The sequence below is a fragment of the Pelmatolapia mariae genome, linkage group LG23 (assembly GCF_036321145.2).
Source record: "Pelmatolapia mariae isolate MD_Pm_ZW linkage group LG23, Pm_UMD_F_2, whole genome shotgun sequence".
NCBI lineage: Eukaryota > Metazoa > Chordata > Actinopteri > Cichliformes > Cichlidae > Pelmatolapia > Pelmatolapia mariae.
In genome coordinates this window covers 34,931,328-34,952,546 of record NC_086246.1, presented here as the reverse complement: position 1 = coordinate 34,952,546, position 21,219 = coordinate 34,931,328, and the positions used below count along the sequence as shown (strand labels likewise).

General features: G+C 37.9%; 2 protein-coding genes across 2 annotated transcripts in view; both read right to left on the bottom strand.

The window, feature by feature from the left end:
- si:ch211-51h4.2 (uncharacterized) overlaps positions 1–8,107 on the bottom strand; it is a 93,024-nt gene extending 84,917 nt beyond the window's left edge. The window contains exon 1 of the mRNA XM_063467942.1: positions 7,917–8,107. Coding sequence (XP_063324012.1) covers positions 7,917–8,061 — 145 coding nt within the window. The 5' untranslated portion in view covers positions 8,062–8,107. The remainder of the gene's footprint in view (positions 1–7,916) is intronic.
- A 6,723-nt stretch (positions 8,108–14,830) lies between these two features.
- The window catches only part of LOC134621242 (inactive N-acetylated-alpha-linked acidic dipeptidase-like protein 2), a 272,732-nt gene continuing 266,343 nt past the window's right edge, over positions 14,831–21,219 (bottom strand). Inside the window, exon 15 of the mRNA XM_063467671.1 lies at positions 14,831–15,071. Within this exon, the coding sequence (XP_063323741.1) occupies positions 14,831–15,071 (241 nt within the window). The remainder of the gene's footprint in view (positions 15,072–21,219) is intronic.

Sequence of the window (21,219 nt, the reverse complement as noted above, 5' to 3'; positions counted from 1 at the left end):
TTAAAAAAAGAAATCCAATGGCCAGCTTAGCAACACCAAAAGGCCTGAAAGACCAAGGAAGAAAATTGAAGTCGATGATGGCATAATTTATTCTTTGGTTAAAAAACAACAAACAAGTAAATAAACCTTCACAGCATCTAGCAAAGTCAAGAGCACTCTCAAGGAGGTAAACGTGTCAATGTCAAAGTCTACAATCAAGACGCGTTCTCATGAATATAAATACAGAGGTTTTACAGCACTGTGATTAGACTCAAGAACCGAACGGCCATCTAAAGAAATTCTTTGAATAGCTGCAACCAAAGTTAACTTTCACCAGAGTGATGGGAGGAGAAACGCATTGAGAAGGAGAAGAACAGCTCTTGCTCAAAAACACACCACATTATCCGAAAGGGGAGATGGACACGGCCATGCATGGCTGCCAGTGGATCCAGTGGAACAAGATCACTAGTGTTTATTGATAATGTGACTGCTGATATAGAAATCAAGACTAATTGTGATGTGGACAAGGCCATACTCTCTGCTCAGATTCAGCCAAATGTAGAACTCATCAGACAGTTTCACATACAAGGTGTACGAAGGCATAATTTAAAAAACTGTGCCACTGTCCAAATATTTATGGACCTAACAGTAACCCTAACCCAGTTTAGTTTTAGTAGCTCAAACTATACTTTGAAAACAACACCTGAAGCCTTACCATCACATAAAAGCTTTTACATTTGTGCTACATATTACCAGAGAGTAGTCAGGAAGCTATGAAACCTTTCTGGGTAATTACAATAAACACCATCAACCAGCCTCGCCAACCACAAGCTGATGGTCGTATTGACGAGACAGGTCACTTTTCTGTCGAATTCAGATCCATCACTTGGACTCTAAGGACCTCCCATCATCACTAGAAATAGGCTGTCATTTTCAATCAGCCTGGTCGTTTTTTACGATTCTCTTATCAGTCCTCTTCTGTACTCTTTCAATGCCGTCCAAAGATGAGTGAGGCACATATGGTGACGGTAATCAGACATGTCATGAAAATCTTTCATATTGTCTGCGTTCTCACAGCTGGGCAGGCATGTAATATAACAACTCAATAACTCATTTTAGACAGATATAGACTGTAACCGCAGGAGAGGAACATGGAACTTGGACAAAGTGACCCTAATATTCATAAATAGTACTTTGATTTGGATGCTTCATTTTTGATTGACCCCTGTCTTTATTCATGCAAACAGTTTGACACTTCTTACTCACAAAATACAAACAGACAACTTTTTTTATATAGAAAGTGTATGGAAAAAACTTTGCCACAGTGACATTGGCAAAAAGAGAAAGCTTAGAGAAAAGTACAGCGGTGGGAGGCTTTAATAAGCTATAATACGTGACATGTCTCGTGATGTGGACATGAACCTAACCTCTGAACGTTGATGACTTAGGACTTAAACTAACCTTAAAGATTCCCTCAAGACAATATTTGAAGATATATGAAAGACCTGCTTTGAATGATAATTTGTGTGTGATAAGGTTTTCAATGCAATTTAACAATAACATAATAAGAAATTCAAAAATGACATTTACACCTTGTTTTTCAAAAATAAAAAAACCCCAGAATGTATGAATATGTTCAAAAATATCATTGCAGATGTTTAGGGTGTCAACAAGCTGTCTCATACATCACATGAAGTCAATTTTTGATATTTTTTGCAATGGAGGCATCAGGTTCCCAAAGCTCCCTGGTCTATGATGCTTGCTGGACTCAAACTGGCTTCCAGTCATGATGTCAGAAAATCTAATTTTGATTTTGGGAGAAACTTTCCACTTTCAGTAGAAGAATTTGAAAACAGCATAAATTATTTGTACGGGTAAGATCAAATATCAACAGGGCTACCAGCTCTCAGACTTCTGGTGTGAGTCTCTGTCAAATATAAGAGAAAAATCTTGCTCAATATAGGATGGAAAGAAAAAAAAACATACACAGTGGAAATATGGAGTTTGTGTAGCCTGACAAAGGCAAAGGAACCTTCACTAATATTGCACAATACCCTATATTGAGTTTTGATTCAGTCAATTTGAAATGGTCACATAAATGCAAAATTTGCTCAAAACATTATCCATTTGTGTTTAAATTTGTGAATTTCATAAACACAGTTCTGCCTTCAAATGTAATCCCTATTTTGCCAAAATGATAATACCTGCCATAGTATCAATAGGATTTATATAAGCATATAAGTACACCGACAGCAACTTAATTCAAATGTAACCACTAAATCTGAGATGTCTGCCTCTGTCATCTTAATTCAGGAAGAAGTAGGCAATTTTACCCTGGATACACAAAAATATGTATTTTTCCCCTGTAATGTTTATTACATATATTTTTGTGGTTTCAATTCAATGTAGTTAAATTTTCCCTGTTTTATGTTAGTTTAATAATTTCAGTGCTGGTGTGGCAGCAATTTTTCACACCAGCCTATTAATTAACGAAAGACCAAGACAGACTTTTAATTCATTTGAAAGCCTGATGCTTAGCCTCGTCCACCCCAGCTGTAAAACTCAGAAACCAGTCTTACTTGTTATTATCTATCGTCCACCTGGGCCTTACACAGAGTTTCTCTCTGATTTCTCAGACTTTTTATCTGATTTAGTGCTCAGCTCAGATAAAATAATTATTGTGGGTGATTTTAACATCCATGTAGATGCTAAAAATGACAGCCTCAACATCGCATTTAATCTGTTATTAGACTCAATTGGCTTCTCTCAAAATGTAAAAGAACCCACCCACCACTTTAATCACACCCTAGATCTCATTTTAACATATGGCATAGAAACTGAACATGTAACAGTGTTTCCTGAAAACCCTCTGCTGTCTGATCATTTCCTGATAACATTTACATTTACAATGATTGATTACACAGCAGTGGAGAGTAGACTTTATCAAAGTAGATGTCTTTCTGAAAGTGCTGTAACTAAGTTTAAGAATATAATCCACCCACTGTTATCATCTTCAATGCCCTGTACCAACATAGAGCAGAGCAGCTATCTGAACACTACTCCAACAGAGGTTGATTATCTTGTTAATAATTTTACCTTCTCACTACGTACGACTCTGGATACTGTAGCTCCTGTGAAAACTAAGGCCTCAAATCCGAAGTACCTGACTCCGTGGTATAATTCTCAAACACGTAGCCTAAAGCAGATAACTCGTAAGCTGGAGAGGAAATGGCGTGTCACAAATTTAGAGGATCATCATTTAGCCTGGAGAAATAGTTTGCTGCTTTATAAGAAAGCCCTCCGCAAAGCCAGAACATCTTACTATTCGTCACTGATTGAAGAAAATAAGAACAACCCCAGGTTTCTCTTCAGCACTGTAGCCAGGCTGACAAAAAGTCAGAGCTCTTTTGAGCCAACCATCCCTTTAACGTTAACTAGTAATGACTTCATGAACTTCTTCACAAATAAAATTTTTATCATTAGAGAAAAAATTACCAATAACCATCCCACAGATGTAATATTATCTACAGCTACTTTTAGTACCATTGATGTTAAGTTAGACTCTTTTTCTCCAATTGATCTTTCTGAGTTAACTTCAATAATTAATTCCTCCAAACCATCAACGTGTCTTTTAGACCCCATTCCTACAAAACTGCTCAAAGAAGTCCTGCCATTAATTAATTCTTCGATCTTAAGTATGATCAACCTATCTCTAATAATCGGCTATGTACCACAGGCCTTCAAGCTGGCTGTAGTTAAACCCTTACTTAAAAAGCAATCTCTAGACCCAGCTGTCTTAGCTAATTACAGGCCAATCTCCAACCTTCCTTTCATATCAAAAATCCTTGAAAGAGTAGTTGTCAAACAGCTAACAGATCATCTGCAGAGGAATGGCTTATTTGAAGAGTTTCAGTCAGGTTTCAGAGCTCATCACAGCACAGAAACAGCTTTAGTGAAGGTTACAAATGATCTTCTTATGGCCTCTGACAGTGGACTCATCTCTGTGCTTGTCCTGCTAGACCTTAGTGCTGCGTTTGATACTGTTGATCATAATATCCTATTAGAGCGATTAGAACATGCTGTAGGTATTACAGGTACTGCGCTGCAGTGGTTTGTATCATATCTAACTAATAGACTCCAATTTGTACATGTAAATGGAGAGTCCTCTTCACCCACTAAGGTCAATTATGGTGTTCCACAGGGTTCAGTGCTAGGACCAATTCTATTTACATTATACATGCTTCCCCTAGGCAGCATCATTAGAAGACATAGCATAAATTTTCACTGCTATGCAGATGACACGCAGCTCTATCTATCCATGAAGCCAGGTAACACACACCAATTAGTTAAACTGCAAGAATGTCTTGAAGACATAAAGACCTGGATGGCCGCTAACTTTCTGCTTCTTAATTCAGATAAAACTGAGGTTATTGTACTCGGCCCTGAGAATCTTAGAAATATGGTATCTAACCAGATTCTTACTCTGGATGGCATTACCTTGGCCTCCAGTAACACTGTGAGGAACCTTGGAGTCATTTTTGACCAGGACATGTCCTTTAACGCACATATTAAACAAATATGTAAGACTGCTTTCTTCCATTTGCGCAACATCTCTAAAATTAGAAATATCCTGTCTCAGAGTGATGCTGAAAAACTAGTTCATGCCTTCATTACTTCCAGGCTGGACTACTGTAATTCTTTATTATCAGGATGTCCTAAAAACTCCCTGAAAAGTCTTCAGCTAATCCAAAATGCTGCAGCAAGAGTACTGACAGGGACTAGGAAGAGAGAACATATTTCTCCTGTTTTGGCTTCCCTTCATTGGCTTCCTGTTAAATCCAGAATTGAATTCAAAATCCTGCTCCTCACATACAAGGTCTTAAATAATCAGGCCCCATCTTATCTTAATGACCTTGTAGTACCATATCACCCTATTAGAGCACTTCGCTCTCGCTCTGCAGGCCTACTTGTTGTTCCTAGAGTATTTAAAAGTAGAATGGGAGGGAGAGCCTTCAGTTTTCAGGCCCCTCTTCTGTGGAACCAGCTTCCAGTTTGGATTCGGGAGACAGACACTATCTCTACTTTCAAGATTAGGCTTAAAACTTTCCTTTTTTCTAAAGCATATAGTTAGGGCTGGACCAGGTGACCCTGAATCCTCCCTTAGTTATGCTGCAATAGACGTAGGCTGCCGGGGATTCCCATGATGCACTGAGTTTTTCCTTTCCAGCCACTCACTATGTGTTAATAGACCTCTCTGCATCGAATCATATCTGTTATTAATTTCTGTCTCTCTTCCACAGCATGTCTTTCATCCTGTTTTCCTTCTTCACCCCAACCGGTCGCAGCAGATGGCCGCCCCTCCCTGAGCCTGGTTCTGCCGGAGGTTTCTTCCTGTTAAAAGGGAGTTTTTCCTTCCCACTGTCGCCAAAGTGCTTGCTCATAGGGGGTCATATGATATGATTGTTGGGGTTTTCTCTGTATTTATTATTGTGCGATCTATTGTACAATATAAAGCGCCTTGAGGCGACTTTTGTTGTGATTTGGCGCTATATAAATAAAATTGAATTGAATTGAATTGAATTGAATTAAAAGTCTAATAAAACTTTGCAACACGGACACACACAGACACACACACACACACACACACACACACACATATATATAAACATCTATCTATCTATCTATCTATCTATCTATCTATCTATCTATCTATCTATCTATCTATCTATCTATCTATCTATCTATCTATCTATCTTCACATCATCTAGTAGAGATGGGGTGAAAGGGGGATTTTAAAATTCTCCACTTGCCCTGCGGGTGGTCTTTATCCTCCCCCAGAGTGCTGAGAGCTTGAGGATTCTACGCAGTATCTTTGCTGTTCCTAGACCTGTGCTCTTCTGGACAGAGATCTTGGATGTTGTTCCTGGGATCTGAGTCACTCACCCAGTCTGGGGGTCACTGCCTCAAGTGCTCCGATTACCACTGGGATCATTGTAGCCTTCACACTTGACATCTTTTTGAGCCCCCTCATCTCTTGGCATTTCTGGTGCTTCTTATGTTCCTTCTTCCCAATGTTGCTATAACTCAGTATAGCTAAATCTATCAGCATGGCTGTCTTCCTCTGCTTGTCCACTACTATGTTCGGTTGGTTTGCCATCCCCAGTTTGTCCATCCGTCCCACAGGATCTTAGTTTGGTCATTCGCAACCACCCTAGGGGGCAGATCCCATTTTGACCTCGGGACCTCCATGCCATACTTGCACAGATGTTCCTGTAGACTATGCCAGCTACTTTGTTATGGTGTTCCATATATGCCCTGCCTGCTAGCATCTTGTTCCTGATGAAGGCTCTTAGGGTCCTGTTAATCTTGTATAATTCTAGGCCTTCCAGGATTCATGTGTGAGACACTGAGTCATAGCTTTCTTTTGCTCAATCCAGGGAGCGCACAGGTTGGTCAGTCTCCTCTTACAGTCTTGACATGAGCGTTCTATCTACCAGGAGCTGGTGTTTCTGCCAATTCCTTTCTGTGCCCTGCTCTTGTTATGAGCCATGTGCCTGTTAATCTTAGCCCCTATGATACCTGACAGGTGTGGTGCTGAAGCAGGTTATTGACCACGAGGTGGATGTGACTAATCCATTCTGGGGATCCTTGGGGATCAGGACTGTCTGGCATTTGGTTAACCATTCTGGGTGCATCTCATCCATTAGCAGCTGGTTCATATGTGCTGCCAGACACGTATGCCTTCTTGTTGTAATAGTGCCCTTCTCATCACGGTGTCCTGATTCCTTCCTGAAGTGGACCTTGTTAATCTGGGCAACGCTAACTGCTGAATTTACAGGGTAATAGCTTTTGGTGGTTACAGTCTCATGGAAAAACAAGCTTGTCAACATTGGAGGTAATCTCAATGCAGAGAAAAATTGAGATAATATTCTCCAACCAGTGGCAATCCCATATCTCCACAGTCTAGGCGTGCTGTTCATGCCAGGGTGACCAAATCAACCACATTGGCTGACTTGAGACAAACGCTGGCTGACTAATGAGACGCCATCCCACAGCAGTGTGTGCCCAAGCAGGTGGCCACCACAAGGAGGAGGTGGCAAGCTGCTATGGCTGTATATGGTTCTTCCACATACTACTGAGGCCCCTGTTTGTTTAATGAATGATGGGTTAAATTGCCAGTATATGTTGTTTCTGGAGACTTTCATCATCTAATTGAATAAAGGACACCAAACACGAGTCCACAGCAGAATAAAGTGCTTGGAATTGGCAGAGAAGATTTGACCAATTTGTAATGGTCACAACCCACATACTCAACACTGCTGCTTCACTGATAGGAAGTGGTGACAGCCTGTAGACCAATACTAAACTTTCACTGCAGTGCAAAATTTTACTGGTTGGGAATATTAAATATCCTGTCAGACACTGTAGTGTGGAGTGTGGCTTCATTTTTCTTGTGTGAAAATATGACTCTATAGCATATATTTCCATGAAACTTTTCTCACATAACTTGCTACTTAGTACTTCAAATTAAATTTGAAGTAGTAAGTAAACACATATATATATATAAACATATATTTCCTTTGTTAAATGCATGCCGAAGTGAAATGTAAAGCGTTGTAAAACATAAGGTTTTACAAAGCTAGGTATGTATATTTACTGCGTTATGAATAGGAATTATTTTTTAATTTTTCTAGTGGAAACAGCGTCCTCCCCGTGCCTGTCCTTCGGGGCGTTTATCCGCCTCCTCCACCCCCTCTGTAACACGAATGGAGGCTCGGCTCTTCAAATGTGTTGATATGATAAATTTATTCGGCTGCGACAAACCAAACGTCGCCTAAAACAGGGATGCGGCACATTTTCCATGATTTTCTGAGCGGACTTGTGTAGCCTGTGTTCGGTGTTTGACTCTAAACGTCGTGGTGTGTGTCGGTACTCACAGCACTGCAGATAAATAAACCGCAACTTCCAGTGTCTGTCCTGGTTTTTCCGCGTTATTTTGATGGACAGAGTGCTGAGACTGTTGTCAGGGATGGGACAGGGGCTCGTTTGGTTTCTTATCTCCACTGAATCGGTCGCCATCATTTTTACTACCCTATCTCTGTCCCCCCCAATCTCCTCTCTCACTCTCTCTCCTCCTCTCCCTCCCTTCTCTCGCAGCGCGCGAACACGCGTTGTCGTCGGGATGCTGCGCGCGCCCGATGGTCTTTCTTTCTGTTTGGAGCATGATCCACCCAAAGGACGTTTGAGTCAAAGCTAGCTCAAAACAGGTATGGTGAATAATATAATGAGCATGTAAAGAGGAAGCAGCCTGCAAAAGACAGATTTAATGTGATAAAAGAGGACCAGAAGACGGGAGCGCACAGACAGAAGCAGCGCTTTTATTCAATATTTTATACAATATTTCAGAAAATACTGCTGAGGCATGATGTGGGATGATTCAGTAGATGTGACAAAATTACTTGAAAGAGTGCTCGCATTTAACATGATATTGATAAAGACAAATTGGTAATAAATATTGTGTATGTACAATGGCTAAAAAAGCATTGATGTCCATGTACTGATTTCTATTTGAAGCAGAGATTTATGGGAGAAACAAAAGGGTAGTTTGTGCATTTAGATGGGATGAGGAGCTCGATAATTTTGTTCATTCAGTAATGCTGCTCCTCCACATCAAAAGGAACCAGATGAGATTGTTTGGGCATCTGGCTTAGGCTACGTCCACACTTACATGTGTATCTTGGGACATAACGTAGCTTTTTCTATGCATTTTGGCCTTTTGTCTATATGGAGATGGACAAACTGAGCCTTCGGAAAAGCCCTGTTAGGGTGAAGATTTGCAGAAAAGGAAAACAGAGGTTTTGTCTTGTAAGGTGGGCATCTTTATCAAATTTTTTGACATCAGAATGTGCTCTTTGTTATTGTTTGTGAGCTTTTGATTGGCCAGCATTTCTTCCTGGTGTTGTAACAACTCCTGTTGCTTTAGCATGCTCTTAACAGGAACACGCTACACCTTTTCATCTTTGTGTAGAAAGATCCGTACTGCAGCATGATAATCAGCCAAGTACACATTAGAGCTCTCTCTTACACGAAGCCGAAGAACTGCTGACTGTCATGGACGTTCACCCAAAAGTTGTCTGACCTCAACCACACCCAACATTTGTGGCTGCTTGAAGACTAAAAACTCCCTTACAGCACAAGCTGTTTACAGCATTGGAGCATCATGCTGAAAGAAATGAGTTGTAGGTCAACTCCATATAGCTCAACATGGAGTAGAGCTAAGGATGGAAAGCCAGCATGTCCGTTGCCTTAATAGCTTGAACAAAGAAGGTACATGGACTTATTTAAGTTTGTAAACAAGTTTCATCTCTCAGGCGAGTTCTGAGAGCTCTGACAGTGGAAAGCCAAATACCAATATAACAATAAAAGCTTCTGAAATCCATGTACATTAATAATAATAACAACACCCATAACCCAGCTTCTCCTAACCCGAACCTATCAGAAGCAAGGGGAACCTTGAAAGCGAGTGTTGTGTTGGTAAAGTTAGGAATTCATATCAGTGTACCCTATGCACATAAAAAAGTTAAAACTCTGTTTCACAGGTGACACTGACCTGGGTGGATGTGAGCAGGCACCCAAAATGTTAAAATCTGTTTTTGCCCACTCTCCAGTAACCCCTCCACCCTCCAGCTCTTCAGAGAGTATACCAAAGCATTGCTGAGAGACATAATCTCTCTTTAACATATCCTGTGTTTGCCCCAGGGCCTGCTGCCAGTTGGACATGCCCCAAACACACATATTAGGTGTCAAGGAGGCATAATGACCAACTCAACTGACTTCTTGCAATGCGGAGGAATAGCAACTCTACTCTGAACCCTTTCTGAATGATTAAACTCCTCACTATGTCTTTGAGCTCCTCTATCACAGGAAGCTAATTTCTCCTCTTCACTACATATAGCTTGTGGCCATAGGTCAGGCTAGGAATACAGATTGATTGATGAACTGACAGCTTTATTTTCACACTCATTTTGCAGGCAAATAATAGTTGACAAAAAAGTGTATTGACCTTCAAGTGTTTCTTTTCATTTATTCAGTTTATTCCTTATCCAACCATACTACTTTCCCTAATTTAGTTTGCTTTCATCTTAATAATCACTCTTAATAATAGAGCTACATTTTTGGTTGTGTTTTAACTATTTAGCCATATTCTAAACAAGCACATATTCCTACATGTATTTCAGAATTGCAGTTCTACTTTCATAAGTTTTCCGGTGTGAGTATTTTTTATATGTGACAGTTTCATGAACAGAGATAACCTAACCTTAACTCTATTGTCCCCCTAATTTGGAATTAAAGTGACTAACTTAGCTACAACTCTAACATTATTCCAAATGTTGAAAACATAATGGCACATGTAAGTTTACAGTTGCAGAAATGAAGGCAGAAGTTTAAAACAGTTTTTATTGCATTGAAAATTTAACACGACTTTACATAGTGAAGAGGACAAAAAATCCATGCCAACAACCTGCATAAGCGGGTTAGTGTTAATATGTCATGCATAAGAAACCAGGCCATTTTAAATGTACAATTAAGAAAAACAATAACAACACAGTGTGATTAATAATTGCAGAATGCAAATGTTGAGAATTAGAAAACAGAACATTCAGATTTTGTGCAAATTCCACAATACAGCAGTTTCCAGTATTGTCTAATTTTATTAAAAATATATATTTCACATTGCATATCAGTTTAGCCTAACTGTCCAAAATTTCAAATAAATACTGTACACAGTAGACAGCTCACAGTTCAGCCAGGTCAAGTATTTTTAAACCTGTGGGTTGAGACCTCTTAAGAGGTAGGGTGAATCTGTGTTTGTGCAATTGTGCAATTTGTACTGCAATAATCATGTTTACGTGATATTTTATCCTCATACCCCTATTATCTTGTCATGCCAGTAACCTTTTCATTTAAAAAAAAAGTTGGTGAACCTCTGGTCGTTTATGTACAATATATTAACAGCCAATAGCAATAGCCAAAAACAATAATCCATGTACAAAATTGTGAAGTAATGATGACACTCTGCAAGGCTCATGCAATTACTGTATAAACCAAAACCAAAAAAGATGAAAGCATATGCTGTGAAGCAGACTGGCCATACTGTGACCCATCAGACCAAATGGAATCAAAATGACCTTTTAGTTTGTCAGAAATTGGATTAACTGTATGTGGTAGATAATTAGGTAATTTACAGTTTAATTAAATAATGTATAGTATCACTCAATAATATCGGTGTCGGTCATGCATAGAGCTCAGCTTTTAAGGTGAGACCTACTTTCTGTCCATCTAGGACTGTAGTCTGCTTACTGTATGTTAAGTCTGTGACACAGTGACAGGATCAGTATGTCTCACGCATGGACAATACACAACAGACAATACATTTACTTTACAAAGTGTACAAAGACTAATCAAACAACAACGCAACTCTTTTTAAAAAAGGGAAGATACGTCTTTTAAATATTCAAAATAAAGACCTGAACCGGAGCAGGCATAACATGCTTATTGTATTGGTAGTCCACTGATGTGCCTGGTTTGTATGTAATGCACAGCATGCATGATAGTTTAAAACCTTTAGCCATTTGTATTGACTGAATTTCTGATTAATTATATGACATATGTATTATCATATCTGTTAACTAGCTAAAACAGCAAGCTAGTTAAAAAAATAAAAATCTTAGTAACAACAATCAGTTTTCAAAAGTTGGATTTAACTTAAAAATTCAACAGTTGTTACAGTTACAGCTATTGGTCCAGTCTGTTTACCACAAGCAGCCAATCCATAATCTATAGCTAAGCTAGCTACAGGCTGAATGGGTTTTCTGTGTTTACTTTTAAACAATTACATCACCACTAAAACTTGTTTTGCATATAGTCAAAATGCAGTGTAATGCTACTCCAATAAACGATCGTGATAATCAGATATATTAATGCCACATCAATAACTTATTGATGAGATTCCACGGTCAGTCAATTAAAGTTTTTGGTATGCCATTTAAATAAATTAAAGCATTTTCTCCTCTGATAAAAGGCACATTATTTAAAGCATTCGACATTTATACTTTTTGATCCCTGAAGAGTTTTACTGTTTTTTTTCTTATCAAATCAGTATTGCATTTCTGGTTATTTACAAACTGGATAGTAACATATGTAGAAATGATCAGTTTAGCTTACAAAAATTTTGTGTATCAAATATTTTCTAGAAATTGAGAGGAAATAATAAAAAAAAAGCACGATATTTGAAAGGTTGAAATTCAACTATTTGAGTGCATCGCAATTAATGCAAAAACACTAAAACACATGAGAGAGCAGACAGATTATCTGGGGAAGAAAAACAATTGTAGTCAACGCTGTTGGTATCTCTCCAGATGCTTAATTATTTCTCAGAACATTTTATAAGTGTGTAATCTCTACAAATCTCTAATTTAATAAGAAATTACAAGATGTAAAATCTAAGCCCATCCATTACCCTCCCACCCCTTAATTATGCTACAAAAGTCTATCACATTCAAACTAATATAAATAAGTCAAGATAAGAAATATAACGTATAAAATTGTTATCTTTTTCCCATTGCTTTAATCACAGACACCACTATTACAAACATCATGCCTAACTACAAAAAACCTGAAACCAGTTATTTTTCTATTATTTATATCTCATGATTCTTGTTATTTCAAGGATTATTGAGCTGTTGATCTGTCATTCACAGCTTTAGATTGGTTCCAGCTTAAAAACCACAAACCAGGATATACTATTGCTCTTGCTCACAACAACCCTCTTCTTGTTTCCCAAACAATTTCATGATATTAATTAAAAACGGTAATGAAAAAAAGAGATTTATTGCTCAGCTCTCCATCCATGCATGTGCAGGCTGTTAAAAAGAGCACATCAGCCTTAGACTCAGAAGTGTCTTGTCGTGAGAGCAAACTGATGCAGAATGAGAGAGATTGCTTGATTGTGATAATAATGAGTGAGAGAATGTGTGAAGAATAAAGAGACAGAGGACTGTTGTCACTTAGAACACTAGGAGTTTGCAGTATGTTGTGCACACACTGAGAAAATGGGATAAATGACAAATGGAGATAGAAAGCAACTGTCAAACAGGGCATAATGGTTGTAAACATTCATCCAGCTGCCATTACAGTGTGTGCTGCGGCTCATTCTGCTTTAAAACTAAATGAATGTATGCTAAAATATTTCACTTATTTTCCAACCTGATGTAGACACTGAGATTGTCAGCAATACTACACTGGACTGGTTTTCTGAGTAGCCAAACAGGATATCTGATTCAGCTGATTAAAAATGCCTTTTACACTAACGTTGACTGTGTTAGTCTATTGATTGCCCCTCTTCTAATCTTGCATTTCTCTTACTTGTCTTTCACATATGGCGTTTGCATGACACAGCCAGTTCCAGCTTTAAGCCACCATTCATACTTCAAAATAAGGATTACACAACCGCTTCTTTTCACCTGACACTGAGGAGCTGTATTGGTTTTATCAGCAGGAGAAATTAGTGGCATTGCACATAGTCATCTATGAAGACATATTTAAAACAGCTACCTTTAAGATGATTTTTGTTGACTATGCTACAACATGGAAATTGTAGAATAGCTGATTTTATTTGTGTTATTGTGTCAAGTTGAGTTGTGTTGATGCGCTTCATCAAATGCAGCAGACCTTACAGTAACATACCATTGCTTACAGTGACAGCAAAAGGGTGATTGTTGGGTAGGCTGATACTAGAATGGCTTTTTGCTACATGAAGCCACACAGAGAGCTGAGTATAAGAATATTACAATTTGCATCTAACTTTGCTAATGCTAACGTTGCATTCCCCTGCCCAAAAGCAAAAACTTAATTCATAAACTGTTTGCATCCTGAGGCAAAATCTAGATTACATTCAATTAATTATTATGAATTCTTATAATATTTATTAATAAAACAGAAAAAGGCCTCTGAATTAGCTAAAAAATATTGGCTGCTTTTTAATTAACTAAGCAAACTAGCCATTTGGTTGGGCAGCTAGTATTTGGTTTGACACCAAATGAAAAATCGGATCTGGAACATTTTAGGGAGCAGCTTTCCCAAATTTTGTTGTCCCAGCAATTGTGCTTGCAGTGGGTACAAAGTTAACTGTTTTCTAGTATAAACAAGATTTCAAGGTTGTCAAAGTTACCCTGACCCAGACCATTTTTGCCCACTGGCTTTACAACAGCTTTCAGTACTGTATCTACAGCTCTAAAGACAGAATATTTTTACTTGAAAAAATGATTTCTAAAGTAATCTTGTGTGGGGATTTGCTCCTGATGAAAACTTTTCAGGCACAAATTACATACCTGGTGTAAAGTACTAAGAAAGTACTAATGCTGTTTATTATGTTCACTGGAAGAGAATTTATTGCAATTTAAAGAACCTCACCGTCTAAGCATCATATGCATGCATAAGCCCTATTGTGTGTTAAATTTGTTTCAATACATTCATCAATCAAGTCTCTGAGATGTCTCTCTACAATATGAACTGCATATCGCTGTCATTTGTTTGACACTAATTACTGGAGAGGTGTGGAAGTGAACACCTTTATACTTTACACATTATAGACTGGTGATACTATGGAATGGCAGCTCCAGTGTCTTTGTTTTTTTTTCAATAGGTGGATTTCCTATAACTTTAAACCTTTTTCAGGACTATAGTATGATGGGTAAGATTGGTTAGAAGATCAGCTGTCTTCTGCTATTTGCATTGAATTAAACTTAATTAATTTAATATGTGCCAGTTACGTCCGTTTCAGCAAAAATCCTCATTCACTTGAATAATTTTCAAACAAGTCCAAACCAAAACACACAAGCCTCTCAGCTGACTGGATGGCCCTGAGGATGAGAGACAGAGACTGGTTTGTGGCGCTGTGGAAAAGTACTTCTTTGTTTGCGGAGTTGTGTTTGATTGCTTTGCTGGGGATGTTGCAAGGCAGGACAGCTTCCTGAGGGAACTTCAAGATGGAAAACTGAGGAGTCTTTCCTGGAAGGCTGTATAACAGATTCCTGTTGAAGGACATAAAGAGAAGAGAGTGTCACTAAATACCTCAGGCATGTTTTAAAATGTATATATCTAACATCCATACTAATCCATTTTAGGACCAGGCCTACCCAGTCTAAAGCTCAGTGGTAGGCAATAACTTTGGGAACTTTGGTGCAGACAACCATATTCACTGAGTCAAATCAGTCACTTCTTTTTCTCCGATTCAGGAAGACAACAGAAACATCAACATTCACCATCAGTGGTTAATTAAACATGAATAAAAAGTTACAGGGGCTGCTGAGCTCATTCTCTATAGAGGAGCAGCTGTTGTGCATTTATGCATTTAACATGAAAACGTGTGCATGAATAGTCATGTGATATCTTCAGGTGTTTTATGGAGAAGACGTCTGAAATGCTGCTATGTGCACCTTTAGTTTATCTGAAGTTACATCTAAGTTCATAATAGCAGAATGTAGCATGACAGCACAGTTCAATTAAATTAATGATTACATTTATCCAGTATGGCAGTTTTATTTGTGAAGCACATTTCATATTTGTATTTTTCAAAATGCAAAAAGAAATAATAATAATAATAATAATAAAAGCAACAGCCATCAAAACCTAAACCTTTTTACAATAAATTAAAAACTGAAAAAGACAGGCAGGAAAGAGGCGTTCTGTGAGTTAGTCTTTCAAGTAATTCCGGTTTAGTTAAAGGCATAAAATCTTTTTAACATGGATATAAATTTGGTAAAAGTGGGAGCAAGCCCATTAAAACTCCAAATGCTAGTTACATACATAATGTAATGTTCTATTAATTCTAGATGACTGCCAGATGTACTGGATTTTGAACATCTGTGTTGAACAGTAACAATGAAATGGAGCACTCATTGTGCTGACAGCTCATATTTTTTTCATATATTTTCATAAGTCTTTATAGGGACACACAGAGTAAACATAATAACATAATGTTGTTTTATACTTGGCACAGGGTTTTTGTTTGATTTGTTGGGAAAGATGAAAGAGATTCCCTGGGAACAGAAAAGCTCATTGCCATCAACACCACAGAGCGCTACCTCATGTGATATCATGGATCTGTGTATAACAAGATGACACTTTAGGCCGGCCCATTTTGCATGTCATGTTTTTGCATTTTTTGCGAGAAGTCACGAGAATAACAGAATTATCAAACGTTTTGTCAAATGAAATTCATTAGCGTACTATAAAACACAAAATACTGTCCTTAAACAATTGCATTCTGTATCTCTTTGTGTTTTTGTCACATTTGCTACTCACTGCCACACACCTAAAGCAAAGCATGTATATAAATAGAGATGAGCCTTTGAGGGTAGCAGAATACTCATTTGTAGGTCAGAAAGGCAGTGACTGCAGAGTGTTGCGCTCCTCGGGGCTCAAGTACATTGATTTCTCTTAAAGTGGCTGAACTGCCAGTCTCAAAAAGTAAATGGAGTGATTCTTCATGTGTTAAGACACAGGTCGTGGGCTGCAGGGTGTGAAGGAGCATTGACCTTCAGTACACAATTTAGACTCAAAGTCAGAGTGCTATGAAGATTCTGTATCTGCTCTACAACATAAAACCACTATATGACACCAGTGACGCTTCTCCTCCAAGTTAAGGATGGTTAGGTGCAATATTTACAAAGGTATAATAGGGTCATAGAATATATGATACATGGAATATCAAAATGTAAAATTTGGCTGCTGCATGTGAGACACTTTGATATATTGCAATATCCATTGTCACAACAAACTGTTTGGAGTAAGTGTCAAAATATTTGGCAGTGACTTAGATAGTATGCAAATCTGGCCAGCAATAACTACTCTACTACTGAACAAAACTATCCTTTCAAGTCAATTACAACCTCCCTACTTTTAAGATTAGAAATAAAACCATTCCTTTGTGATAGAGTTTAGTTAGGGCTGGATCAGATTACCCTGAGCCATCCGTGATCATACTGCTATAGGCTCAGGCTGTTGGAGGCCCTCTAATGATATACTTTGTCTCTCCTCTCTTTTGCACTTTACATACTTATATTCCATTAGTGCATATTATATTAACTTTGTATTATTATCTCTCATAGTTTGTTTTTTTTCTCCTCTTTGTTGTATGTCAGTTCTTGTGCTTTCCTCTTTTCCCTTTCCCCTTTCCCCTTACCCCTACGGATCCAGGCAGATGGTCACCCTCATGAGACTAAAGGTCTTTTTTCTAATTCTTTGTCTCCAAACGCTTGCTCATAGAGGTCTTTGAGCTTTTATCTTTAATGTTGAGGGATTACTTTAAAATATAAAGCACAATGAAGTTACTTTTGTTGTGATACTTTCTTAATAAACTAAGTGGATTTTTATTGCCAAAAAAAAAGTGCAAATATGTATGGTAGATGGCAATGATAGTTCATGTGCTACTCAGTCTGTGGGGGGAGTATACTGCATTAAGCAGAAAGCCAAAATCAGGAAGTTCTGCATGCTGCAAAAATTGTAGATTTGTTGAAATTGAAAAGTTAAAAAAAGAAAAAAGAAAAAACAAAACCCAACAATATAAAATGTAGTAATAAAAAATGATTATATTAATAATGTATTTATGCATGAGATGTGTTATTTAATTTTTAGTTATCATACTTTTTTGTTTTGTCTTGTTATTTGGAAGCATTCTCTAATGCAGTGACAGAAGTTAAATTGGCAGAGAAGTTAAAATAATTGTGCATATGATGTGTGGAGATTGCCCTGCACTAACTTTAGATTTGTGTCCTGAGTTTGATGTTTTAATATCAACATTGCAGCTTTATGTTTATATGAGCTGCAGGCCTTTTCTTTTCAATCTACTGTACCCCATGAGTGGCTGTGGAAGGGAGGGAGTGGAAATGTCTTTCCTTCTCTGGAGGAATTCGAGGTCTGAGTGATTCATATAATCCTTAATCACAGTTAGTACCTCCACCTCCTTTCGTGTCCCAGTGATATTACAGTCAAAATAAACTTTAAAGCCAACATCAATCAGTTACAGTTCCACCCAAGTCTGATGCTTTGCAGTTGGTTTAATCGGCCAGTCAGTGGGGGTTGCTGCATGTAGTGCCTCAGATAAATTCTACTTAAATCAACACCTGGGATATAAATGTAACATGAGTGAATGAAAAGAGGAAGTTTGACTGGACTCGACTGATGTTTCACCCCTACCATTGCCGATGCCGTTAGAAGGAGTCAAAGTTGTCCTACGCATAACTCAACACGTTTTCCCAAAGTTAAAACATCATGTAAGGGTTTTACCTGGAATGTACTTTTTGGCTTAAACATTGAAAGCATCTTAAGACTGCTCACAGAATTAAAAGGATATTCCAAGTGTTGACTTGTTCATCATGTTCATTAGTAAAGATAAATACTCTCCCAAAAGCTCTTAAGATTCAATTTCACCAGCAGAGCCAATGAATATCTGACACACATCTTTGCGCCCAGTTTTTAGTTCACATCACACTTGAGTTATTTTAATGAGACTTTTCCAGTTGTTTTGCCTCTGAGTTCCTCCACAATGGTATTATGATTAGTTTTATTTCACTTAATGTATAATATTGTAAGCACAGCACATTGCCACAGGTGTATAAAATCAAGCATCTACAGTAGCCATACAGTTTTACTTTACAAACATTTGAGAAACTGCACTGAAAAAAGAACCAACTTAATTGAATTATTTCAAGTGGTAACACCTAATTTAATTAAGTTCTTTGAAATGAAGTTAATACATTAGATAAATCAGTTGTGTTACTCTATGTATTAACTTCATTTCAAAGAACTTAATTAAATTAGGTGTTACCACTTGAAATAATTCAATTAAGTTGGTTCTTTTTACAGTGTGTGAGCCGTTCTAAAAAGCTCATTCCCCTCTTAGATATTCTTTGATCGACTGTAAGTGATGACACATCCAAGGAGGCAGAAGTGTTTGACAGAGTGGGCTTGCCCAGTTCTGAGGGACATTGGCATAAAATTTGCCACCACTCTACTGAATCAGAGTTCCAAACCACAGCACAAAGGCCGTACACTGGCAGCTTCATGGCATGGGCTATCATGGCTGAGCTGCTATTGACTTTTGATCAACAATAAATTAGCCAGATAACTCCCATTAATGAAAAATAGCATAACAAAACAGACTTAATTATTTATTTAGGATAACCAAAAAGAAGTGACTGAGCCCATAAACTGAGCAGGAAAGTTTTCCCAGAGGAGACGTCAGAAAGCTGTTTTTCTCTAGACTTGGGACTGAAAGTCTTTTTGCAGCATCTTGCGGCCTTCATATGGAATACACGTTTTTAGGCTCCTATGCACTGGTTTAATTTTTCAGATCCAGAAGCTACGTCCATGTGTCCATGATCACAATCTGCCCTGAGACTGTGTTGCAATAATAATACAGCAAAACCAGGAAATTCCAAAAGGCTAAATCCCAAATTTCTTTTATTCTGATTTTTTTTTAATTTCTTCAAAAAAAGACATTTTCTCCTTTTAATGTTGAGACTATAAGCTGTACTGTACATGTTGGTTTTCCTCACATTACGCTTTTTTATATTGATTAAACCTTGTGTTACTGGAACAGATTTTCCTCTTTGGTATTACATGCCTTTCACTGCCGCTGGTGATCCTTGTAGTAATTTAATCAGAAGAGGTGGAATCATTTTCTCTACAACCCAAACAAAAAAAAACATCACACCAAATATAAAGTTCAGTATTTTTGCTTGGGCGGTTGCAAGAGACAAACGCACACTTTGAGTTTAAGGCTGCAGGACTTCACAGACCTCCCAGTGATAGTGTGCGCACATTTATGTTCATTATCAGCTGCTGTGTGTTCACTTCTGTAAACAAGGAGCCAGGTGTCATTATCCTACATGTTAATAGAAAAGACATTACAAGTGCTTTAAGAATGAACAGCAAAGTGAACAGAATGAACAGAGTTAACCTGTGCATCAATTCTCCAGCATCTCAGTATGTAAGTATTTTCATAATGCAGTTATTGTAGACGTTATTGACTTAAGCTTCATGGTTTACGATTGTCCTAATTTTATGACTATAGGGGACGTTTGTTCTTACACAGGAGTTTGTGTAAAACACACACACACACACACACACACACACACACACACACACACACACACACACACACACACACACACACACACACACACACACAAAAACAAAGTGCAATACAGATTAGAGAGAAAAGAGTATTACAAGAAGCACAGTTAAAGTGTTATCCAAAGTGCTTTCCATGAGCATAGTAAAAGCAATAGAATGAATGACAGATGGACTCCATTAGTTTATCCATGTAAGTGTCTCGAAAGCAAAATCTAAAGTCACTATTGCAAATTATCTACAGGCTAGATGGTTCAGATTCTCTAATATGGCATTAAATTCAGAAGGACCTGCCTTTTTTTAAATGTCCACACAGTTTTTCTCCTTTTGAGGCCTATTTTGAGTATTTTAAGATACTAGTATATTTTAAGAACACTTACAGGCCAGTTGTTAAATTTCCAAACCATGCAACGTTATTGGCTATTTGTACAGCAGCAACCTACACAACCAAACAAAAGAGTCTCAGATTCAAGGACAGTTCTGTAAAATAATTACCTCATCTCAGAATAATGAAAAAGGTATTGGTCTTTGGAATGTTTAGCTCAAGCATCAACATGTAATTCACACTGAAGTTTATTATCGAGGGTAATATCTAAATAATTGTACCTCTGCAACCGCTGAGTGTGAGCTCCAGTCATCATGGTGGACACATTTAGGTGGAGCAAAGAATCATTACAGTGAGTCATAAAGTCTAGACCATCATGATACACTTCCTTCCCTTAAAAATTATAGTCTAAGAACAGAAATATTAAGCAAATGTTAAGATGCGTGTTGTGTTAGTGTGGTAGAGCTGTGTTTGGGGAATTTTTTGTGATGCATACACAGCAGCATTCTGCTACAAAGTAGCAGTTGCAGTTGCAAATTAGTTGGATTATCAGTTGGATTAAAATTTATGCCTAGAGTTGAACATAAGTATAAACCACACATAGGACCACCCTCTTTGCCAGGGCTAATCATTATCCTGGATTTCTTTCCTGTTTCAAGACCAAGTTCATTTTTGAACTGAGACGACATAAGGCTGCACTAACTTCCCAAATTCTCAAA